The 17,083-nt window shown below is 44.4% G+C and overlaps 1 protein-coding gene across 9 annotated transcripts in view; it reads right to left on the minus strand.

The window, feature by feature from the left end:
- CCDC180 (coiled-coil domain containing 180) overlaps positions 1–17,083 on the minus strand; it is a 65,995-nt gene that overhangs the window by 12,035 nt on the left and 36,877 nt on the right. For 4 of the 9 annotated variants that reach the window (XM_046022675.1, XM_046022672.1, XM_046022676.1 and 1 more), the window contains 7 exons: positions 16,831–16,947; positions 11,896–11,994; positions 9,577–9,696; positions 7,624–7,796; positions 7,302–7,357; positions 7,106–7,184; positions 5,251–5,328 (listed from right to left, as the gene is read on the minus strand). In XM_046022675.1, the coding sequence (XP_045878631.1) occupies positions 5,251–5,328; positions 7,106–7,184; positions 7,302–7,357; positions 7,624–7,796; positions 9,577–9,696; positions 11,896–11,994; positions 16,831–16,947 (722 nt within the window). Of the gene's footprint in view, positions 1–5,250; positions 5,329–7,105; positions 7,185–7,301; positions 7,358–7,623; positions 7,797–9,576; positions 9,697–11,895; positions 11,995–16,830; positions 16,948–17,083 lie in introns of those variants that run through there. The other 5 variants (XR_006820781.1, XM_046022678.1, XR_006820783.1 and 2 more) reach the window with 3 other exon arrangements.

Genomic DNA, 17,083 nt, shown 5'->3' on the forward strand with positions numbered 1-17,083 from the left:
CCTACCAAAAAGGAGAATTTCAGACCAATATCACTGATGAATATGGATGCAAAGATTCTCAACAAGATCCTAGCAAACAGGATCCAGCAGCACATTAAAAAGATTATCCACCATGACCAGGTGGGATTCATCCCTGGGTTGCAAGGTTGGTTCAACATTCGCAAATCAATCAATGTGATAGAACAAATCAATAAGAGAAGAGAGAAGAACCACATGGTCCTCTCAATTGATGCAGAAAAAGCATTTGACAAAATCCAGCATCCGTTCCTGATGAAAACGCTTCAAAGTATAGGGATAGAGGGAACATTCCTGAACTTCATAAAATCTATCTATGAAAGACCCACAGTAAATATCATCCTCAATGGGAAAAAGCTTGCAGCCTTTCCGTTGAGATCAGGAACACGACAAGGATGCCCACTCTCACCACTCTTGTTCAACATAGTATTAGAAGTTCTAGCAACGGCAATCAGACAACAAAGAGAAATAAAAGGTATCCAAATTGGCAAGGAAGAAGTCAAACTCTCTCTCTTCACAGATGACATGATTCTTTATATGGAAAACCCCAAAGACTCCACTCCCAAACTACTAGAACTCATACAGCAATTCAGTAACGTGGCAGGATACAAAGTCAATGTACAAAAATCAGTGACTTTCTTATACACTAACAATGAAAATACAGAAAGGGAAATTAGAGAATCAATTCCATTTACTATAGCACCAAGAACCATAAGATACCTGGGAATAAACCTAACCAAAGAGGTAAAGGACCTGTACTCGAGGAACTACAGAACACTCATGAAAGAAACTGAAGAAGACACAAAAAGATGGAAGACTGTTCCATGCTCTTGGATTGGAAGAATAAACATTGTTAAAATGTCTATACTGCCTACAGCAATCTATACTTTTAATGCCATTCTGATCAAAATTCCACCAGTATTTTTCAAATAGCTGGAGCAAATAATCCTAAAATTTGTATGGAATCAGAAGAGACCCCGAATTGCTAAGGAAATGTTGAAAAACAAAAACAAAACTGGCGGCATCACGTTACCCCGATTTCAAGCTTTACTACAAAGCTGTGATCACCAAGACAGCGTGGTACTGGCATAAAAACAGACACATGGACCAGTGGAATAGAGTGGAGAGCCCAGATATGGACCCTCAACTCTATGGTGAAATAATCTTCAACAAAACAGGAAAAAATATTCAATGGAAAAAAGACAGTCTCTTCAATAAATGGTGCTGGGAAAACTGGACAGCGATATGTAGAAGAATGAAACTTGACCATTCTCTTACACCGTACACAAAGATAAACTCGAAATGGATAAAAGACCTCAACGTGAGACAGGAATCTATCAGAATCCTAGAGGAGAACATAGGCAGTAACCTCTTCGATATCAGCCACAGCAACTTCTTTCAAGATATGTCTCCAAAGGCCAAGGAAACAAAAGCAAAAATGAACTTTTGGGACTTCATCAAGATCAAAAGTTTCTGCACAGCAAAGGAAACAGTCAACAAAACAAAAAGGCAACCCACGGAATGGGAGAAGATATTTGCAAATGACAGTACAGACAAAAGGTTGATATCCAGGATCTATAAAGAACTTCTCAAACTCAACACACACAAAACAGATAATCCTATCAAAAAATGGGCAGAAGATATGAACAGACACTTCTCCAACGAAGACATACAAATGGCTATCAGACACATGAAAAAATGTTCATCATCACTAGCCATCAGGGAGATTCAAATTAAAACAACATTGAGATACCACCTAACACCAGTTAGAATGGCCAAAATTAGCAAGACAGGAAACAACGTGTGTTGGAGAGGATGTGGAGAAAGGGGAACCCTCTTACACTGTTGGTGGGAATGCAAGTTAGTGCAGCCACTTTGGAGAACAGTGTGGAGATTCCTGAAGAAATTAAGAATAGAGCTTCCCTATGACCCTGCAATTGCACTGCTGGGTATTTACCCCAAAGATACAGATGTAGTGAAAAGAAGGGCCATTTGTACCCCAATGTTTATTGCAGCAATGGCTACGGTCGCCAAACTGTGGAAAGAACCAAGATGCCCTTCAACGGATGAATGGATAAGGAAGATGTGGTCCATATACACGATGGAGTATTATGCCTCCATCAGAAAGGATGAATACCCAACTTTTGTAGCAACATGGATGGGACTGGAAGAGATTATGCTGAGCGAAATAAGTCAAGCAGAGAAAGTCAAGTATCGTATGGTCTCACTTATTTGTGGAGCATAACAAATAACATGGAGGACATGGGGAGATGGAGAGGAGAGGGAGTTGAGGGAAACTGGAAGGGAAGATGAACCATGAGAGACTATGGACTCTGAAAAACAACCAGAGGGTTTTGAAGGGGCGGGGGTGGGGGGGGGTGGGAGGTTGAGGAACCAGGTGGTGGGTAAGAGGGAGAGCACATACTGCATGGAGCACTGGGTGTGATGCCAAAACAATGAACACTGTTATGCTGTAAGTAAACAAATAAACGAATAAAAAAAAAAAAAAGAGGGGCAATAGAAGTTTTATGCCTCAGCGGAAAACTACCGCACACTCTTGTGGGTCCTAAGATTCTAGTCCTGTTTACTGTCTTTGAGATTGTGTTACTTACCTGTAAACGGGACTGGAATCTTGCCATCTTGCACAGTTGGTCAGTCCTTACCAAACACTCAGTTCTGCTAGTTTCCTTCAATATCTGGCTACAAATCCCCCAGTGAATGTTTCCAAATTCTCTCTCACTCGGCTGACTTGATGCCACCGAGAACAAGGCTTGGCTGCCTGGATCCTTACTGGGACTTTGTCATTTATGGCTGGCTTTCCCTCCAAAACTAGCAAGTCCAGCAAGCTGACTCTGGATGAGGGACAACCATAACGCCTAGAGCTGCTCCCGTGTAGGCCACTCAGGATGCTTCAGGCCCAGCATCTAGAAAGCTTGACTGGGTACCCTACCACCGAGTCTCAACTGATGGTTCAGCTGGTCTTTAAGGAACAAAAGCAGACTGAGTGAGATATGAACTGATATTCTTTCCTTGAATAAGAGGAGGGACTGCCCATGACTCTCTGCTCGACCAGACTTCAGACAGGCTCTTCTGAGCCTACTTCCTGACGAGGCCTCATCCTTGGGCACTGTCTTTGGCCTGCTGGGTCTTATGTGAGCAAGAACAGTGTTAAGTCAGTTGAGACACAACCCCCCACCCTCATATTGGATGACCTTCGCTATCCAATCACCATGACCTGCCTGAAGCAAGAATCCTGCTAAGTAGGCTTAGCAAGAATCCCATTACCCTTCAATTTGTCACTCATTGACCCCCCTCACTCTGCACACTGGCTATAGATCTTCTCTTGTCCTTATTGTATTCTGAGTTGAGGCCCACCTTTCCCCTGTTGGAACAGTCTTGATGCCTATTGCAATGGTCCTGCATAAAGTTCCTTACTGTTCTAACAAGGATGAGAATAAATTTTCCTTCAACAACTCACACTGGCAGTACCTGGGAGGGACCATCTGCACCCTCCCTTGATAAACTGGGATTTCTTCTAAAAATCTATTTACAGATTGGTTAATCTCAGGCAAAATACGGAATGGATTTCTTCTCCTTTCATTGGTTTGCATTCTAGTGAGAATTAGTCTTTTCTCCACATGTGTGTTCCTAATTTTATCTCCTCCTTGTGTGTGGTCTCTTCCAGTTCTCCCCCTTACTCTACTGAGTGCTGGAAATTTCCTTAGCAGTTTGCTGAGGGCAGGGGGGCAGGGAGAGGAGCCAATTTTTGCTTTGTTGGCCTGATCTACCACTGTTGTGTCTTGGCTGGTTGTTACGTAACTTTTAATTGCGGTTCACCTCAGAGGAGTAAAAAATCTATTTGCCAAAGTTTTCCATCATTTTTCCTTGTGATTTCATCTAGTGTTTCTTGGGGTGACGATCCTGTATAGTCAAGGGAGGCCTGTGGGTAACACTCTCCATAGCTCCACGATGAGGATTGTCTTCTATCCCCAGTGCACAGAGAAGATGAAGTCTTGGGAGATGTCACTTAGCCAGAGTACCAGTGTGGGGGGCAAAACACCATCAGTCTGATTCTATTTTCTGACGAATACACCACTGAGCTAGGCCTGGAAAGTCTCTCCCCTCTCAGAGATTTCATAAATATTGGATTTATTTATTATTTTTTTCTGTTTAGTCTGTGATTTTATTTTTTCACCACAAAAATACCACGGTGCCTCCATACAGTGGCTAACTATTTAGCAACACAAAGGGATGAACTACTGATGCATGCTACAGCTGGGGTGGACCTCAAGGACATTATGCTGAGTGCAAAAAGCCACTCTGAAAAGGTCATACACTGTATAAGACTGTTTATATGACATTCTGGAAATGACAAAATGGTAGGGCTGGAAAACGGATTTGTGGTTGCTCAGGGTTGGGAGTGGTGAGAGAGGGGGTAGGTATGGCTATGAAGAGATAGCAGAGTGACCGATCTGTTGGTGGTGATGGTACAGTTCTGTTTCTTGATTTTGGTGATGGTTACACGAATATACACATGCGATAAAATGACAGAACTATACAAAATGGAAAGAGAAAGTCAAGGTTTTAATGATAAGGAATGTCTTTTTGTGAAGGGACAAGGGAGATTCTAGCTGCTGACTTGGACCCAACTTCTAGGCCACCTGAAGTGAAAGCCACCCTTTTTTTTCCTGGCAAAGTTCACAAAACCCCAGAGATAAGACCAGTGGGGCAAAAAGACTGATAAGTAGGGGTGCTGTGATGGTGAGATCCCTGGTTAAGGGTGTATGTGTGTATTCATTGTATATCTTGACTTTCTCTGAGGGCCCCCAGTTTTCTGAAGTTGAAATCTTGCTTGTTTAAACAGCTTAAATGTAGCCATATTAAGTGGAAAAGAGTTTGTTTTAATCAATAAAATTAAAATAAAGGAAAAGAGGAATGGGGGAGGTGAGGCATTAGAAAATTGAAAAAAAAAAAACACACAAAAAACCCCAAACCTAAAAGGGGTATGCTGCCCTGCTATCCCAAAGAACTTAGCTTGGAAAATGAGAAATTTTGATGAACATGTCTCTCAAAGAATTTAGGTGAAATGGAATGAGACACATTGACCTTGACCCTTACCTGTCCCCTCAGTCACCTTTTTCCTTCTTCTTTTCCCCCCAGTTGTGTCAGGTTTAGCCACCCCCCCTGACTGAGACAGTGGGTTAAAGCAGAGTTAAAGGATGAGGTTCCACTTACTCAGCTGGAGGCGGTGGCTTCTCTCCGAGCACCTGGAACTTTCTGTCCATTCTGTTGGGCTTGGAGTACCGTGTGATGCTGTGAGACACAGGTGAGTCAGTGCCTGGGAGGTTGGCACGAACGGGCAGGTCTCCTGTGCCTAGAGCCTCTGGGCCTGCTTGGGGATACCATGACTCCCGTGTCTGGGGCTGAACCCTTCAAGATACTTCCCTACTCCCTATCTGCTGTGGAGACAACCTTATTGTGGGGGTAAAGTCCTTATCGCTAAAACCCACCCAAGGTCTCTGAGAGGGGGGTGAAGGGCCAGAAATTGTGTATCCTTGTTTCCCCATGGTGAGGACCCAGGGAAAAGCAGGTTGAGGTGCTTCTCAAATCAAAGTACATTATGCCTAATTAAACTTGAATTTCACAGAAGCAGTGAATAACCTTTAGTTTAAGTAGGTCCCACGCAACATCAGACAGCCCTAGCAACATGGACTGTAACCACTGAGAGACTGACTGTACAAATGGATAACAGCTGGACTATACAGAAATACAGAAAACTCTGACCCAGACCCTACAGCAACATGCCCAAGGAAAGCAGCTCCTTGTCGACTGTAAAAAACTCGGGAAGTCAGCCTTATGCAGGGCAGACTTGCTGGAAGCTGCACTGTTATCTCTCATGGCAACCCAAATGCTAAACAACAACTCATGTAACAGTCAGCTCCAAAAGGTTAGGACTTGATTATTGTCTCTGTTTCCAATTTAGGACCAACCAGAGAAAGCCAGATTCGCAGCCCTAAGGAATCACATCGAATGCCTCCTGCTAGCTGGCCTGCCTCCAGCTTCCCCATGTCAACAGCCTCCAATAAAAGCCCACAGAAATTCTTCCCTTTCTTCACCGTCGCCTTTTCACTCCCTCGCCTGCCTTTGAGTCTCTGCTAAAATGTAAGTGATGCTGGCTGACCCCCTTGCTGTACCACGCTCCAAATAAATAGCCATTGCTTTTCTCATTTGATTGGTCTTGGGTTTATTTCCACATTGCGGATGGCATTCATGTTCAAATGGGCCTCTTGGAGGTATGCAATGCAGGAATTTCCTCATTACCACTTCCTCAAAACTAGGAATTAAACCATATAAACAAGGGCTCACAGAGAATGCAGAAGTCATTTCAGCCACTGGCTCTGTTACTCGACTTCTATAAAATCAGTATCAGGGGACAGTGGGGCCCGCATCCACTGAGCCATGAGTCTAATGACCCCAATGGGGGCACAGTGGATAGAGTGCATGGCCAGGATGCAGAAGTCTAGGATTCCTCCTGTAAGGGAAGCCATCTCTAATGTCCCTTTTTTTCTTTTTTTTTTTTTTAAGATTTTATTTATTTATTTGAGAGAGAAAGAGAGCATGAGAGGTAGAAAGGTCAAGGGAGAAGCAGATTACCTGCTGAGCAGGGAGCCCGATGTGGGCTTTGATCCTGGGACTCCAGGATCATGACCTGAGCCAAAGGCAGATGCCTAACCTACTGAGCCACCCAGGCATCCTCCAATGGCTCTCTTTTTTTTTTTAACCAGGATGATGGATATGGGAAGAGGACTGGGATCCAGCAGCTGTCACCACAGAAAGCCCCAGAACGTCAAGATGGGTTCTTGAGGTGGGAGGCCCGTGTGAGCCACGTCACTCAGCAGGAAAGTGCACAGACCTGAGTCAGCTTCAGAGCCAACCTCTCACTGGGTCCCTTGGGGGGGTCTCAGAAAAGTGAGCATAGGGGGTGCCTTCCGAGGACAGTGTGGTGAAGCAACAGGGTGGTTGTGGCCTATGTCTTGGGGGTGAGGGAAGGCATGTGGGCAGGGAGATCCGGGGCAGCCAGGCCCCCTACCTTCCCGTTGAAGTGGCACTGCCACTGGACTGGGCTTTCTTCACGGTGTGATCCCCCCGGTTCTGGTGTCGCTTCAAGCCTTTGGGAGATGAGTGCCCAGGGCAAGAATGGAGGACCGGAGGTGAGGATGGGCTGGGGGCAACACCAGCTCCCCCACCGCCAGTCTCCTGAGACCCACAGGCCTGTTTGTCTCTACCTGTCTGGGACCGGTCTTTGTCACATGGCTGGGTTGAGCATTTTTCATTGGGAAGTCTGAAACCAAAGGAAAGGATATGAGCTTTTTCCCAGTGAGCATGAGGTCAGCTACCATCCCGGTTAGCCCACAATACTGTGTATATCAGTCCGATTACGAGCCTCATTTCAGAGGAAACTGAAGCTCAAGAGGAGAAGGCCCTATACAAAGTCACACGCTGTCAGGGATGGGAAACTTGTGTGCGGGACCCCACAGATCGTGCCTGAAGGTTGGGGGCCGTGAGCTAGGGTGGCAGGGCCCTCTTGCAGATCCCATGGCCACTCACTGCAGGATCTTCTTGACCACTTCCACAGCTGGGTCTTCAATCATGGGCTTCCCCATGCGGCTCGGCTGGGCGAAGGACTCGGGGGTGACCAAGTCTACCTTGGCCTCCTCTTCAAGGGCTTCTGAAGACACCATGATGTCACTCTCCACCTCCAAGTCGGTCATGACATTGTCCTACAGGCCCAAGAGAAGGACCTGAGTTGGTGGGCCCAACCTCGGTCCAGAGATGCAGGCAGGTTGTGTTCGTGTTTCCAGGGTCTGCAGCTGGCGGCCAGCTGCCTGATTCTCTGAGCCTCGTTTTCCTTCTTAAAAATGATAATGGTCCCGGGGCGCCTGGGTGGCTCAGTGGGTTAAGCCTCTGCCTTCCGCTCAGGTCATGATCTCAGGGTCCTGGGATCGAGCCCCGCATTGGGCTCTCTGCTCCGCAGGGAGCCTGCTTCCTCCTCTCTCTCTGCCTGCCTCTCTGCCTACTTGTGATCTCTCTCTCTGTCAAATAAATAAATAAATACTGATAATGGTCCTATCTCCTTTAGAGGGTCATTCATGCACGTATGCATGCAGGCATTTATGTGTGTGTGTTGGCTTTCAAAATGTTTCCCGAGTACTTGCCCAGGTCCTGCCTGAGGACTGGGACACAGCATAGAGAGGTGACATGTGACCCTCATCTTTATGGGGCATACAGTCTAGTCTAACGTGTGCTTCTACAAATAAATGATTGGTCAAAACTGGGATCAGTGTTGTGAAAGAGAAGTTCCAGAGTCTTCCATGAGACCAAAGATCATAGACTTATAAGGCCAGCCTGCAGATATGCCCAGGCACTGTTCTTGAAAGGGAGGAGTGAATGAAAGTGTATGCAAACAAGGAGCCAAAACCCCCCCCAGGTTGGATCTTGGAGAAAGGGTAGGAGTGGTGGCCCACAGGGGGTGCTTAGTTAGGCCGTTCCCTATCTTACCAAGTGTCCTTCTCTCAGTGGGAGACTGTAAGAGGGAAGGACCATGGCTGGACTCCTGAGTTTCGTCTGGAAGGGCGCAGTGCCAGTGGTGTGAGGGAGGCTTAGTACTGGCGGCCTGGTGTGAAGAGCCTTCCCATAAAGGAAGCACTGGCTCAAAACGTGGCAGTGAGAATGTGCCCAGAAAAGAACTTACGGGGTGTTGCTTTTGCCCACATTGGTTCTACGACACTCCCGCCTGGAACATGGTTGAGTGCCTCCAGCATTCAAAGCCTGGTGTGAGAGGCTGAGTATAGGGCGAAGGCGACAAGGTCTGCCCTTTGGGGGTATACAGTCTAGAGAGACAGCCCCTAAAAATGGAGACCTCACTGTAGGGTCTGAAAGAGAAGGCCCGGGGGTAAGCCTTGTCTTTGGGGGTGGAAATGAGGGCAAGAAATGAAGAGGCCACGGAGCGCAGGTTGAGAAGGCTGTTGTAAAGGCCCCGTCCCGGGGTCTGGATTTCACCCTGAAGGCAGAAGAATGACACAGTCAGACTGATCTTCTCCAGACTGCAGCTCAGGGAGAGGACCACGAGGGGAAGTGAGGGAATGAGCACAGGCACCCAGGTGGGCAAGGAGGGGGGGTAGGGCTGGGGTGGGGAGAAGGTAGTGGTTGCTCATGGGTGTGGGCAAGGAAGGAAGGGGCTGAAAGGTGAGGGTTGCTTGAGAGCCTGTGGGTCGGGTACGCCGGAGGTCCCGGTGGAGATGAGGAGGTGGTATCAAGAGGTGAGGGGTCTTCTAAGCACCCAAGGCAGGGAAGTGGACTCTCTGGGATGTGAGCTCAGGTCTGACTGCATAGCCTATGGTCTTTCTAGTAGATGCATGTGTATATATAGTCTTTATCGTAGGTCTGGTGTCCAACAGGAGCCTGGGAGCCTCCTCTTCCCTTAGGCTCTACTGAGCCTAGACCTGATGTCTCCCCCACCCTTTCCACTGCCAATCCCTTCCTTTACTGTCCATTCCTTACGGTAAAGACCACTTGAGTCATGGACGCTGTGTCCAGCCTGCAGTTGAGGTACTGAATCCTCTGGCCCAGTTTCTCTTTCCAAGTCTGGACGAAGCCAAGGAGGTCTTCCGAGGTCACAATCTAGGGGAAGAAAACCACAGGAAGCGGGCTGAAGGAAGGCTAGTTTCCTACATTTCAACTGCAGGCCTCTTGGTTCTCTGGAGAGCTCTCACTTGCAGAGAGAGCTCAAGACAGTGGGGGATGCCAGCTGGCTCCCCTGGGCAGCTGCATTGGGGCAGCAAATCCTTCAATGATGGGGCATCAGGAATTCTAGTCCTGGTTTTATGGGTTCATTCTGGACAAATCATTTAAATTTGCTCAACTCCATTTCCTTATTTGCATGGTGGTGACCCAGAATGTTCCCTGGGATCTCTTCTATCTCTGACACTCTTAGAAGGAAATGTTTGGCCCAAGATGGCCAGGCTGTATAGGAGTGAAATGACCACAGCCTTTCTGGAAGGTGATCTAATAAGGTCAGGGGCACATGCAGCAATCCCACAGACCACGCCCCTCGGTGCGCAGAGAAGCACCTGGAAGGATGTTCACCCTCACTGCACATTTCACACATCACTCAGCAGTCCTCACGCTTGGTCCCCTGAATTGTCCACTGGCCTCTGTAGACAACTCAGGCCAGGAGTTGCGTTGGCCTCTTCTGCTTCCTTCATCTCCACTATGCTCTGAGTCCTAACCATTCCCCTGCCACTCAATTCTGGAGTCAGAGGTGTCTCTGCTGGCACAGTTCTCTCCGCCTCAGTTGCAGCACCCTGCCTCACTCCTCACTCCCTCCCTGCCTTTCTGCACACAGTAGCCAGAAGGCTCTTTGTGTGTGGCACTGAGCCCATGACCCTGGCCACATCTGCCCCTGGTCCCCACCGCCTCTGCCATTTATCCAATGCATTGTTCCTGTCTCCCAATCACTGCTTTGCAGAAATAGCCAACCAGGCCCCTCCATCCAACACGGTTGCCTGCCCACCCAAGTTCATGCTCCCCTGCCCTGGCCAGGAGGCTCTGCAAGCCCCAGGCCGCCTGTCCAGAACCCTAACACCGCCAGGAGGGTAGAGTGAGGGGGCTGGGAAGGTGAGGAAATGTGGAAGAGCAAATGTTTCTGGTCTGGAGAGAGAGCTGTCTCTAGAGGGTCTACTGAAGGGGTCACTTCAGTAAACCTGCTTTCCCCATGTTCCCTGGGGATATGCAGGAAATTACTGCAGGAAAACACAGAGGTCCCTGGGGGCTCTGCAAAAAGAGAGAGAGAGAGAGAGAATAAGATGAAGGACTTGTATTCACTCTGTGCTTTATGGATGTTTGAATTTTCTTCAAGAAGCATGTGTTACTATGCAAGAAAAAGCAAGAAAGATAGACACTAAATGTCCTCTCAGTGTTGACAAAAATAAAACCTCAACTCAGTCACTGAAATGGAAGAGAAAAGACAGAGCTTGGTGAGAAAGGAGCATCCCGCTCAAGAAACCTCCAGCTGAGGGCGCCTGGGTGGCTCAGTGGGTTAAGCCGCTGCCTTCGGCTCAGGTCATGATCTCAGGGTCCTGGGATCGAGTCCCGCATGGGGCTCTCTGCTCAGCAGGGAGCCTGCTTCCTCCTCTCTCTCTCTCTCTGCCTGCCTCTCTATCTACTTGTGATCTCTCTCTGTCAAATAAATAAATAAAATCTTTAAAAAGAAAAAAAAAAAAAAAGAAACCTCCAGCTGAGACTTCTGGTTCTCGAGTGTCCGGGGGAGCCGTTGAGCAAACATTGCTCAGGGAGGCCAGGCTGAGTGTGAAACTCATGGAGGAAAACAAGCAAGGAAACAACAGAGACGTGCAGAGAGACCTGCTATGCTGATCCGTATCGCTCTCATTTGGACTCTTCAGTTTATACGTAGAAAACAGACGTCGCCAGTGTGTGTGCCATGATCAAAAAAACCAAGCAAACGAAACAACAACAACAAAAAAGTGGTTGTTCAGCGGCCAAAGTCCTGCTTCTATCTTTCATTGAGGGCTGAGTTCCAGTTACAGGGAGGGATGCCTGGTGACATCGGAGGGGGAATGAGGTCAGACCTAAGCCCCCAATGCTCTGGACTCTAGAAGCCTGCTTGGGAGGGTCTGGGGGCTGACTGTGTTTTCTTTTCATCCTTAATTCCATTCACTAAAGCAGGAGTTGAGTAGGAAGGCTAGGAGGCCCCTCTGCAGCCAGAGGAATTTTGATGACAGATACAAGTTTACTTCTAGTTTATAATTCGGGTGTAATGCATCTTTACTATTCATAGCTTAGCAAATACTGAATACTTACTTTTTTATCTCCCTTTGAGTTTCGACACATTTCTACTTTCCTTTGGAGCTGTTCCAGAGAAGAATTTAATCCATCTGTTTGCAAATTGGATTTTGCAACCTAGAAAAACCAGAGGTTCCATGATTTGTTTCTAGAATACTTATTTTGATCAGGATGAATTCAATATTGGAAAAGCAAAATGGGGGAGAATGCAAGATGTTATCAGAAGCTAGATGAATGCAAATGTAAAAACTTTTTTTTTTTGGCTTGTTTTTTATTCTCAAACAGATAAGGTTTAGAAATAAAATCAAGAGGGCGCCTGGGTGGCTCAGTCAGTTGAGCGTCTGCCTTTGGCTCGGGTTGTGACCCCAGCATCCTGGGACTGATCCCCGCATCGGGCTCCCTGCTCATCGGGGAGTTTGCTTCTCCCTCTCCCTCTGATTCTCCACACCATTCACGCTCTCTCTCTCACAAATAAATATAAATAAATACATAAACAAATAAAATAAAATTGACAACCCAAAATAAAATAAGGGCATTGTCCCACTGGGGAGGGTTGTCTGTATAAGCCACCTAGAAAACATGAGGAGCCTTAAAACATTCATGCTCTGCCCAGTGATCCAGCTCTGTGAGATACCCATGGACATAATCAAAGTTTCCTGTGCAAGGGTGTTTATAATACCATTGGTATAATAATAAGTGAAATCCACCAAAATGTTCCTCCAAAAAGGAATGGCTAAGTAAAAATGGCAACAAATTCAGGAGAGGGAAGCCATCACAGTAGTGTTTTTGAAAGAATCTTTAAAGATGATACACCTTAAAAAATTGTATAAATAGCAAGAGGCCAGTTTTGTTCTTTATGTGTGTGTGTAAACACACACACACACACACACACACACACATATATGAGAAATCTTTCCATATACAGAAAAAAGCTTAAAGATAAGTCAAAGTCACTCCTGGCTTTATTGAAATATTATTGACACATAACATTATGTAAGTTTAAGGTTTACAACCTATGGATTTGATACACTTATATATCACAAAATAATTATCACCATAACATTAACTGATACCTCCACCACATCAAATAATTACCATTTCCTTTTTGTGATGAAAACATTTAAGATCTACTCTCTTAGCTACTTTCAAGTATGCAATACAGGATTTTTAACTATAATATCATGCTTCACATTAGAGCCCCAGAACCTATTTGTCTTATAACTGAAAGTTTTTATCCACCAACCCTCATCTCTGCATTTCCCTTACCCCTCAGTCCCTGGTAACCACCATTCTATCCTCGGTTATCTCCGAGTCTGGCTTTTGTAGATTCCACATGTAAGTGAGATCATGCAGCATTCATCTCTCTCTGACTTATCTCACTATGATTAATGCCCTCAAGGTCCATATGTGTTGTCACAAATGGCAGGATTTCCTTCCTTTTCATGGTCAAATAATGTTCCATTGTACAGATACATCTTCTTTATCCATTTGTCTGTTGACAGACACTCTGCCACATTGTTCACATTCACATTGTGAAAAATGCTGCAATGAACATGGGAGTGCAGATATGGCTACAAGACCATATTTTCATTTCCTTTGGATATATAACCAAAAATGGGACTGCTGGATCATATGGTGGTTCCATACTATTTTCCACAGTGGCTGCACCAGTTTGCATTCCCCCAAACAGTGCACAAGGATCCTTTTTATCCACATCCTTGCCGTCAGTTACTATCTCTTGTCTTTTCGATGACAGCCATTTTAACAAGTGCAAGGTGATACCCCATTGTCATTGTGATTTGTCTTTCCCTGATGATAGGTGATGTTGAGCACCTTTTCATGCACCCCTTGGCCATTTGTATGTCTTCTACTGGAAATGTCTATTCAGTTCCTTTGGGCAAAGGAAATTTAATTTATTATTTATTATATTATTATTATTTTATTTATTATTTATTATCTTATTATTTTAATTTATTGTTAAATCTAAATCACATTGTTTACTTCTTTTGCTATGGAGTTATATGAGTTCTTTATATATTTTGGATATTAACCTCTTATCAGATATATGATTTGTAAATATTTTCTCCTATTCCATAGGTTATCTTTTCATTTTGTTGTTTCTTTTGCTGTGCAGAAGCTAGTCAATGTGATGCAGTCCCACTTGTTAATTTTTGCTTTTGTTGCTTGCGCTTTTGGTGTCACATCCATAAAATCATTGCCAAGACTAACGTCCAAGAGTTTTCCCCCATATTTTCTTCCCACAGGTTTATGGTTTTGTGTCTTATGTTTAGGCCTTTAATCCATTTTGGGTTAATTTTTGTGTGTGGTGTAAGACAGGATTTCAATTTCATTCTTCTGCATGTGGTTATGCAGTTTTCCCAACACCATTTATTGAAAAGACTATCCTTTCCCCATTGAGTATTCTTGACTTCCTTGTCAATACTCAATACGCCTTGACTCTATATGTGAGAGTTTATTTCTGAACTTTTGATTTTGTTCCATTGGTTTATATGTCCATTTTTATGCCAGTACCATACTATTTTGGTTATTATAACCAAATAAGGAATTGTGATGCTTTGCACTTCTTTCTCAGGATTGCTTGGCTTTTTATAATCTGTTGTGGTTCCACAGAATTTTTAGGACGGACTTTCCTATCCCCATGAAAAATTTTAATTGGATTTTGATAGGGGTGGCACTAAATCTATAGATAGGCTTGGGGAGTATGGACATTTTAGCAATATTAATTCTTCTGATCTATGAACATGGGATATCTTTCAATTTGTATCTTCTTTGATTTCTTTCATCTAATTCTTATAGTTTTCAGTGTGTAGATCTTTCGTCCTCTTTGTTAAATTTATTCCTAAGTGTTTTATTGTTTTTGATGCTAATGTGAATGAGATTGTTTTTCTTCATTTTTTTTAGATGTTTTACTATGCAACTGATTTCTTGGTAATGACTTTATATCCTACAACTTTACTGAATTTGTTGATCAGTTCTAACAATTTTTTGATGGCTCTTCTATATATACGATCATATGTTCTGCAAACAGAGATGATCTTACTTCTTCTGTTTCTTTTTGGATGCCTTTTACTTCTTCCTCTTGCCTGATCACTCGGGCTAGGACTTCCAGTACTATGTTGAATAGGTGTGGTGAGAGAGGGTGGCCTTGTTTTGCTCCTGATCTTAGAGGAAACACTTCCAACGATTCATTGTTGAGTATGATATTACCTGTGGGCTTCTCACATATGGCCTTTATTATACTTAGGTATTTTCCTCCTTTATCTCATTTGTTTAACATATTTATCAAGAAAAGATGTTGTACATTGTCAAATGCTTTTTCTGCATCCATTGTGATGATTAAATGATTTTTATCTTTTATTCTACCAGTATGGTATCGCACTGATTGATTTGTATATGGAACCATGCTTGCATCCCAGAGATAAGTAACACGTGATCATAGTGTATGATCATTTTTAAAAAAAAAGATTTTTAAAAAGATTTCATTTATTTATTTGACAGAGAGAGAGATCACAAGCAGGCAGAGAGGCAGGCAGAGAGAGGAGGGGAAGCAGGCTCCCCACTGAGCAGAGAGCCCGACGCAGGGCTTGATCCCAAGACCCCGAGATCATGACCTGAGTCAAAGGCAGAGGCCCAACCTACTGAGCCACCCAGGCGCCCCCATAGTGTATGATCCTTTCAATGTGCTGTTGAATTTGGTGTGCCAATATTTTGTTGAGGATTTTTGCATCTATATCCATCAGGGATATCGGTCTGTCATTTTCTTACAGTGTTCTTATCTGTCTTTGGTATCAGGGTAATGCTGGCTTTGTAAAATTAATTTGGAAGTATTCCTCCTATTCTATTTTAGGAAGAGTTTGAGAAGAATTGGTGTCAAGTTTTCTTTAAATGTTTGGTAGAATTCACCCATGAAACAATAAGATCCTGAGTTTCTTTGCTGGGAGGTTCTTGATTACTGATTCAATCTCCTTACTCATTCTTGGTCTCTTCAGATTTCCCATTTGTGTATGATTCAGTCTTGGTAGGTATGTTTCTAGAACTTTTTCCATTTCTTCTAGGTTATCCAATTTGTTGGCATATAATTGGCCATTATAGTCTTAAGATTCTTATACTTCTGCAGTATCCATTGCACTATCTTCTCTTTCTTTTTTTTTTAAATTTTTTTTTTTTATTTCTTTGACAGAGAGAAATCACAACTAGGCAGAGAGGCAGGCAGAGAGAGAGGAGGAAGCAGGCTCCCCGCCAAGCAGAGAGCCCGACGCGGGGCTCGATCCCAGGACCCTGGGACCATGACCTGAGCTGAAGGCAGAGGCTTTAACCCACTGAGCCACCCAGGCGCCCCTATCTTCTCTTTCATTTCTGATTTTATTCTGGTCTTACCTCTTTTCTTAGTCTAGCTAAAGGTTACTTGATTTTGCTTACCTTTGAAAAACCATCTCTAATTTCATTGATCCTTTCTATTGCTTTTCTGGTCTCTATTTCATTTATTCTTTATCTGATCTTTGTGATTTCCTCCATTCTGCTAACTTTGGGTTTAATTTTTTTTTTCTAGTTCCTTGAGGTGTACAGTTAGGTTGTTAATATTTAAGATCACTGACCTCAGTTCACATTTTGATTTCACATTCAAGAGCTCTGTGATCTTGTCTAGGTCACCTATTACTCTCTGTCTCAGTTTCTTTATCTCTAAAATTGGGGGGAACACAGTACTTGCTTCATACAGTTCTATGGGACTTCATACAGGACTGATATAGCTGATCAAAATAAGTTGGTTAGCATGATGTATGGTGCATAATAACTCAATGAATCCGAGAGGCTAATATAATTTAATATCTGTCTCCCTGGGTGGAGTTCAAGTCCCATGGGGCAGAGCCACAATCGTATCCCCAGCACTTGGGACAGTGTCTAGCACGCAGGTGAAGAACGAATCTATCCTACCTCACACTTGATGTTTACTTGCAGATTTGTCAGCAACCGCTGGATTTTCTCTATGAAAATAAGGTCCACAGACAGGTTATGGAATTTGCTTTCAAACTTGTTGATGACATCATTGGCCTGTAAAGATATATAAAAAGTAAAGGAGGTGAATTTAATTCGGAACTTACAGACTTCGGATGCAGAGTGCGACAGGCACAATTTTTTGGAAAGGGGGCTTGGTGGACCCGTCAGGCAATGAGCAAGGGTGTCCTGG

This window comes from Meles meles, chromosome 11 (genome assembly GCF_922984935.1).
Source record: "Meles meles chromosome 11, mMelMel3.1 paternal haplotype, whole genome shotgun sequence".
Taxonomy (NCBI): Eukaryota; Metazoa; Chordata; class Mammalia; order Carnivora; family Mustelidae; genus Meles; species Meles meles.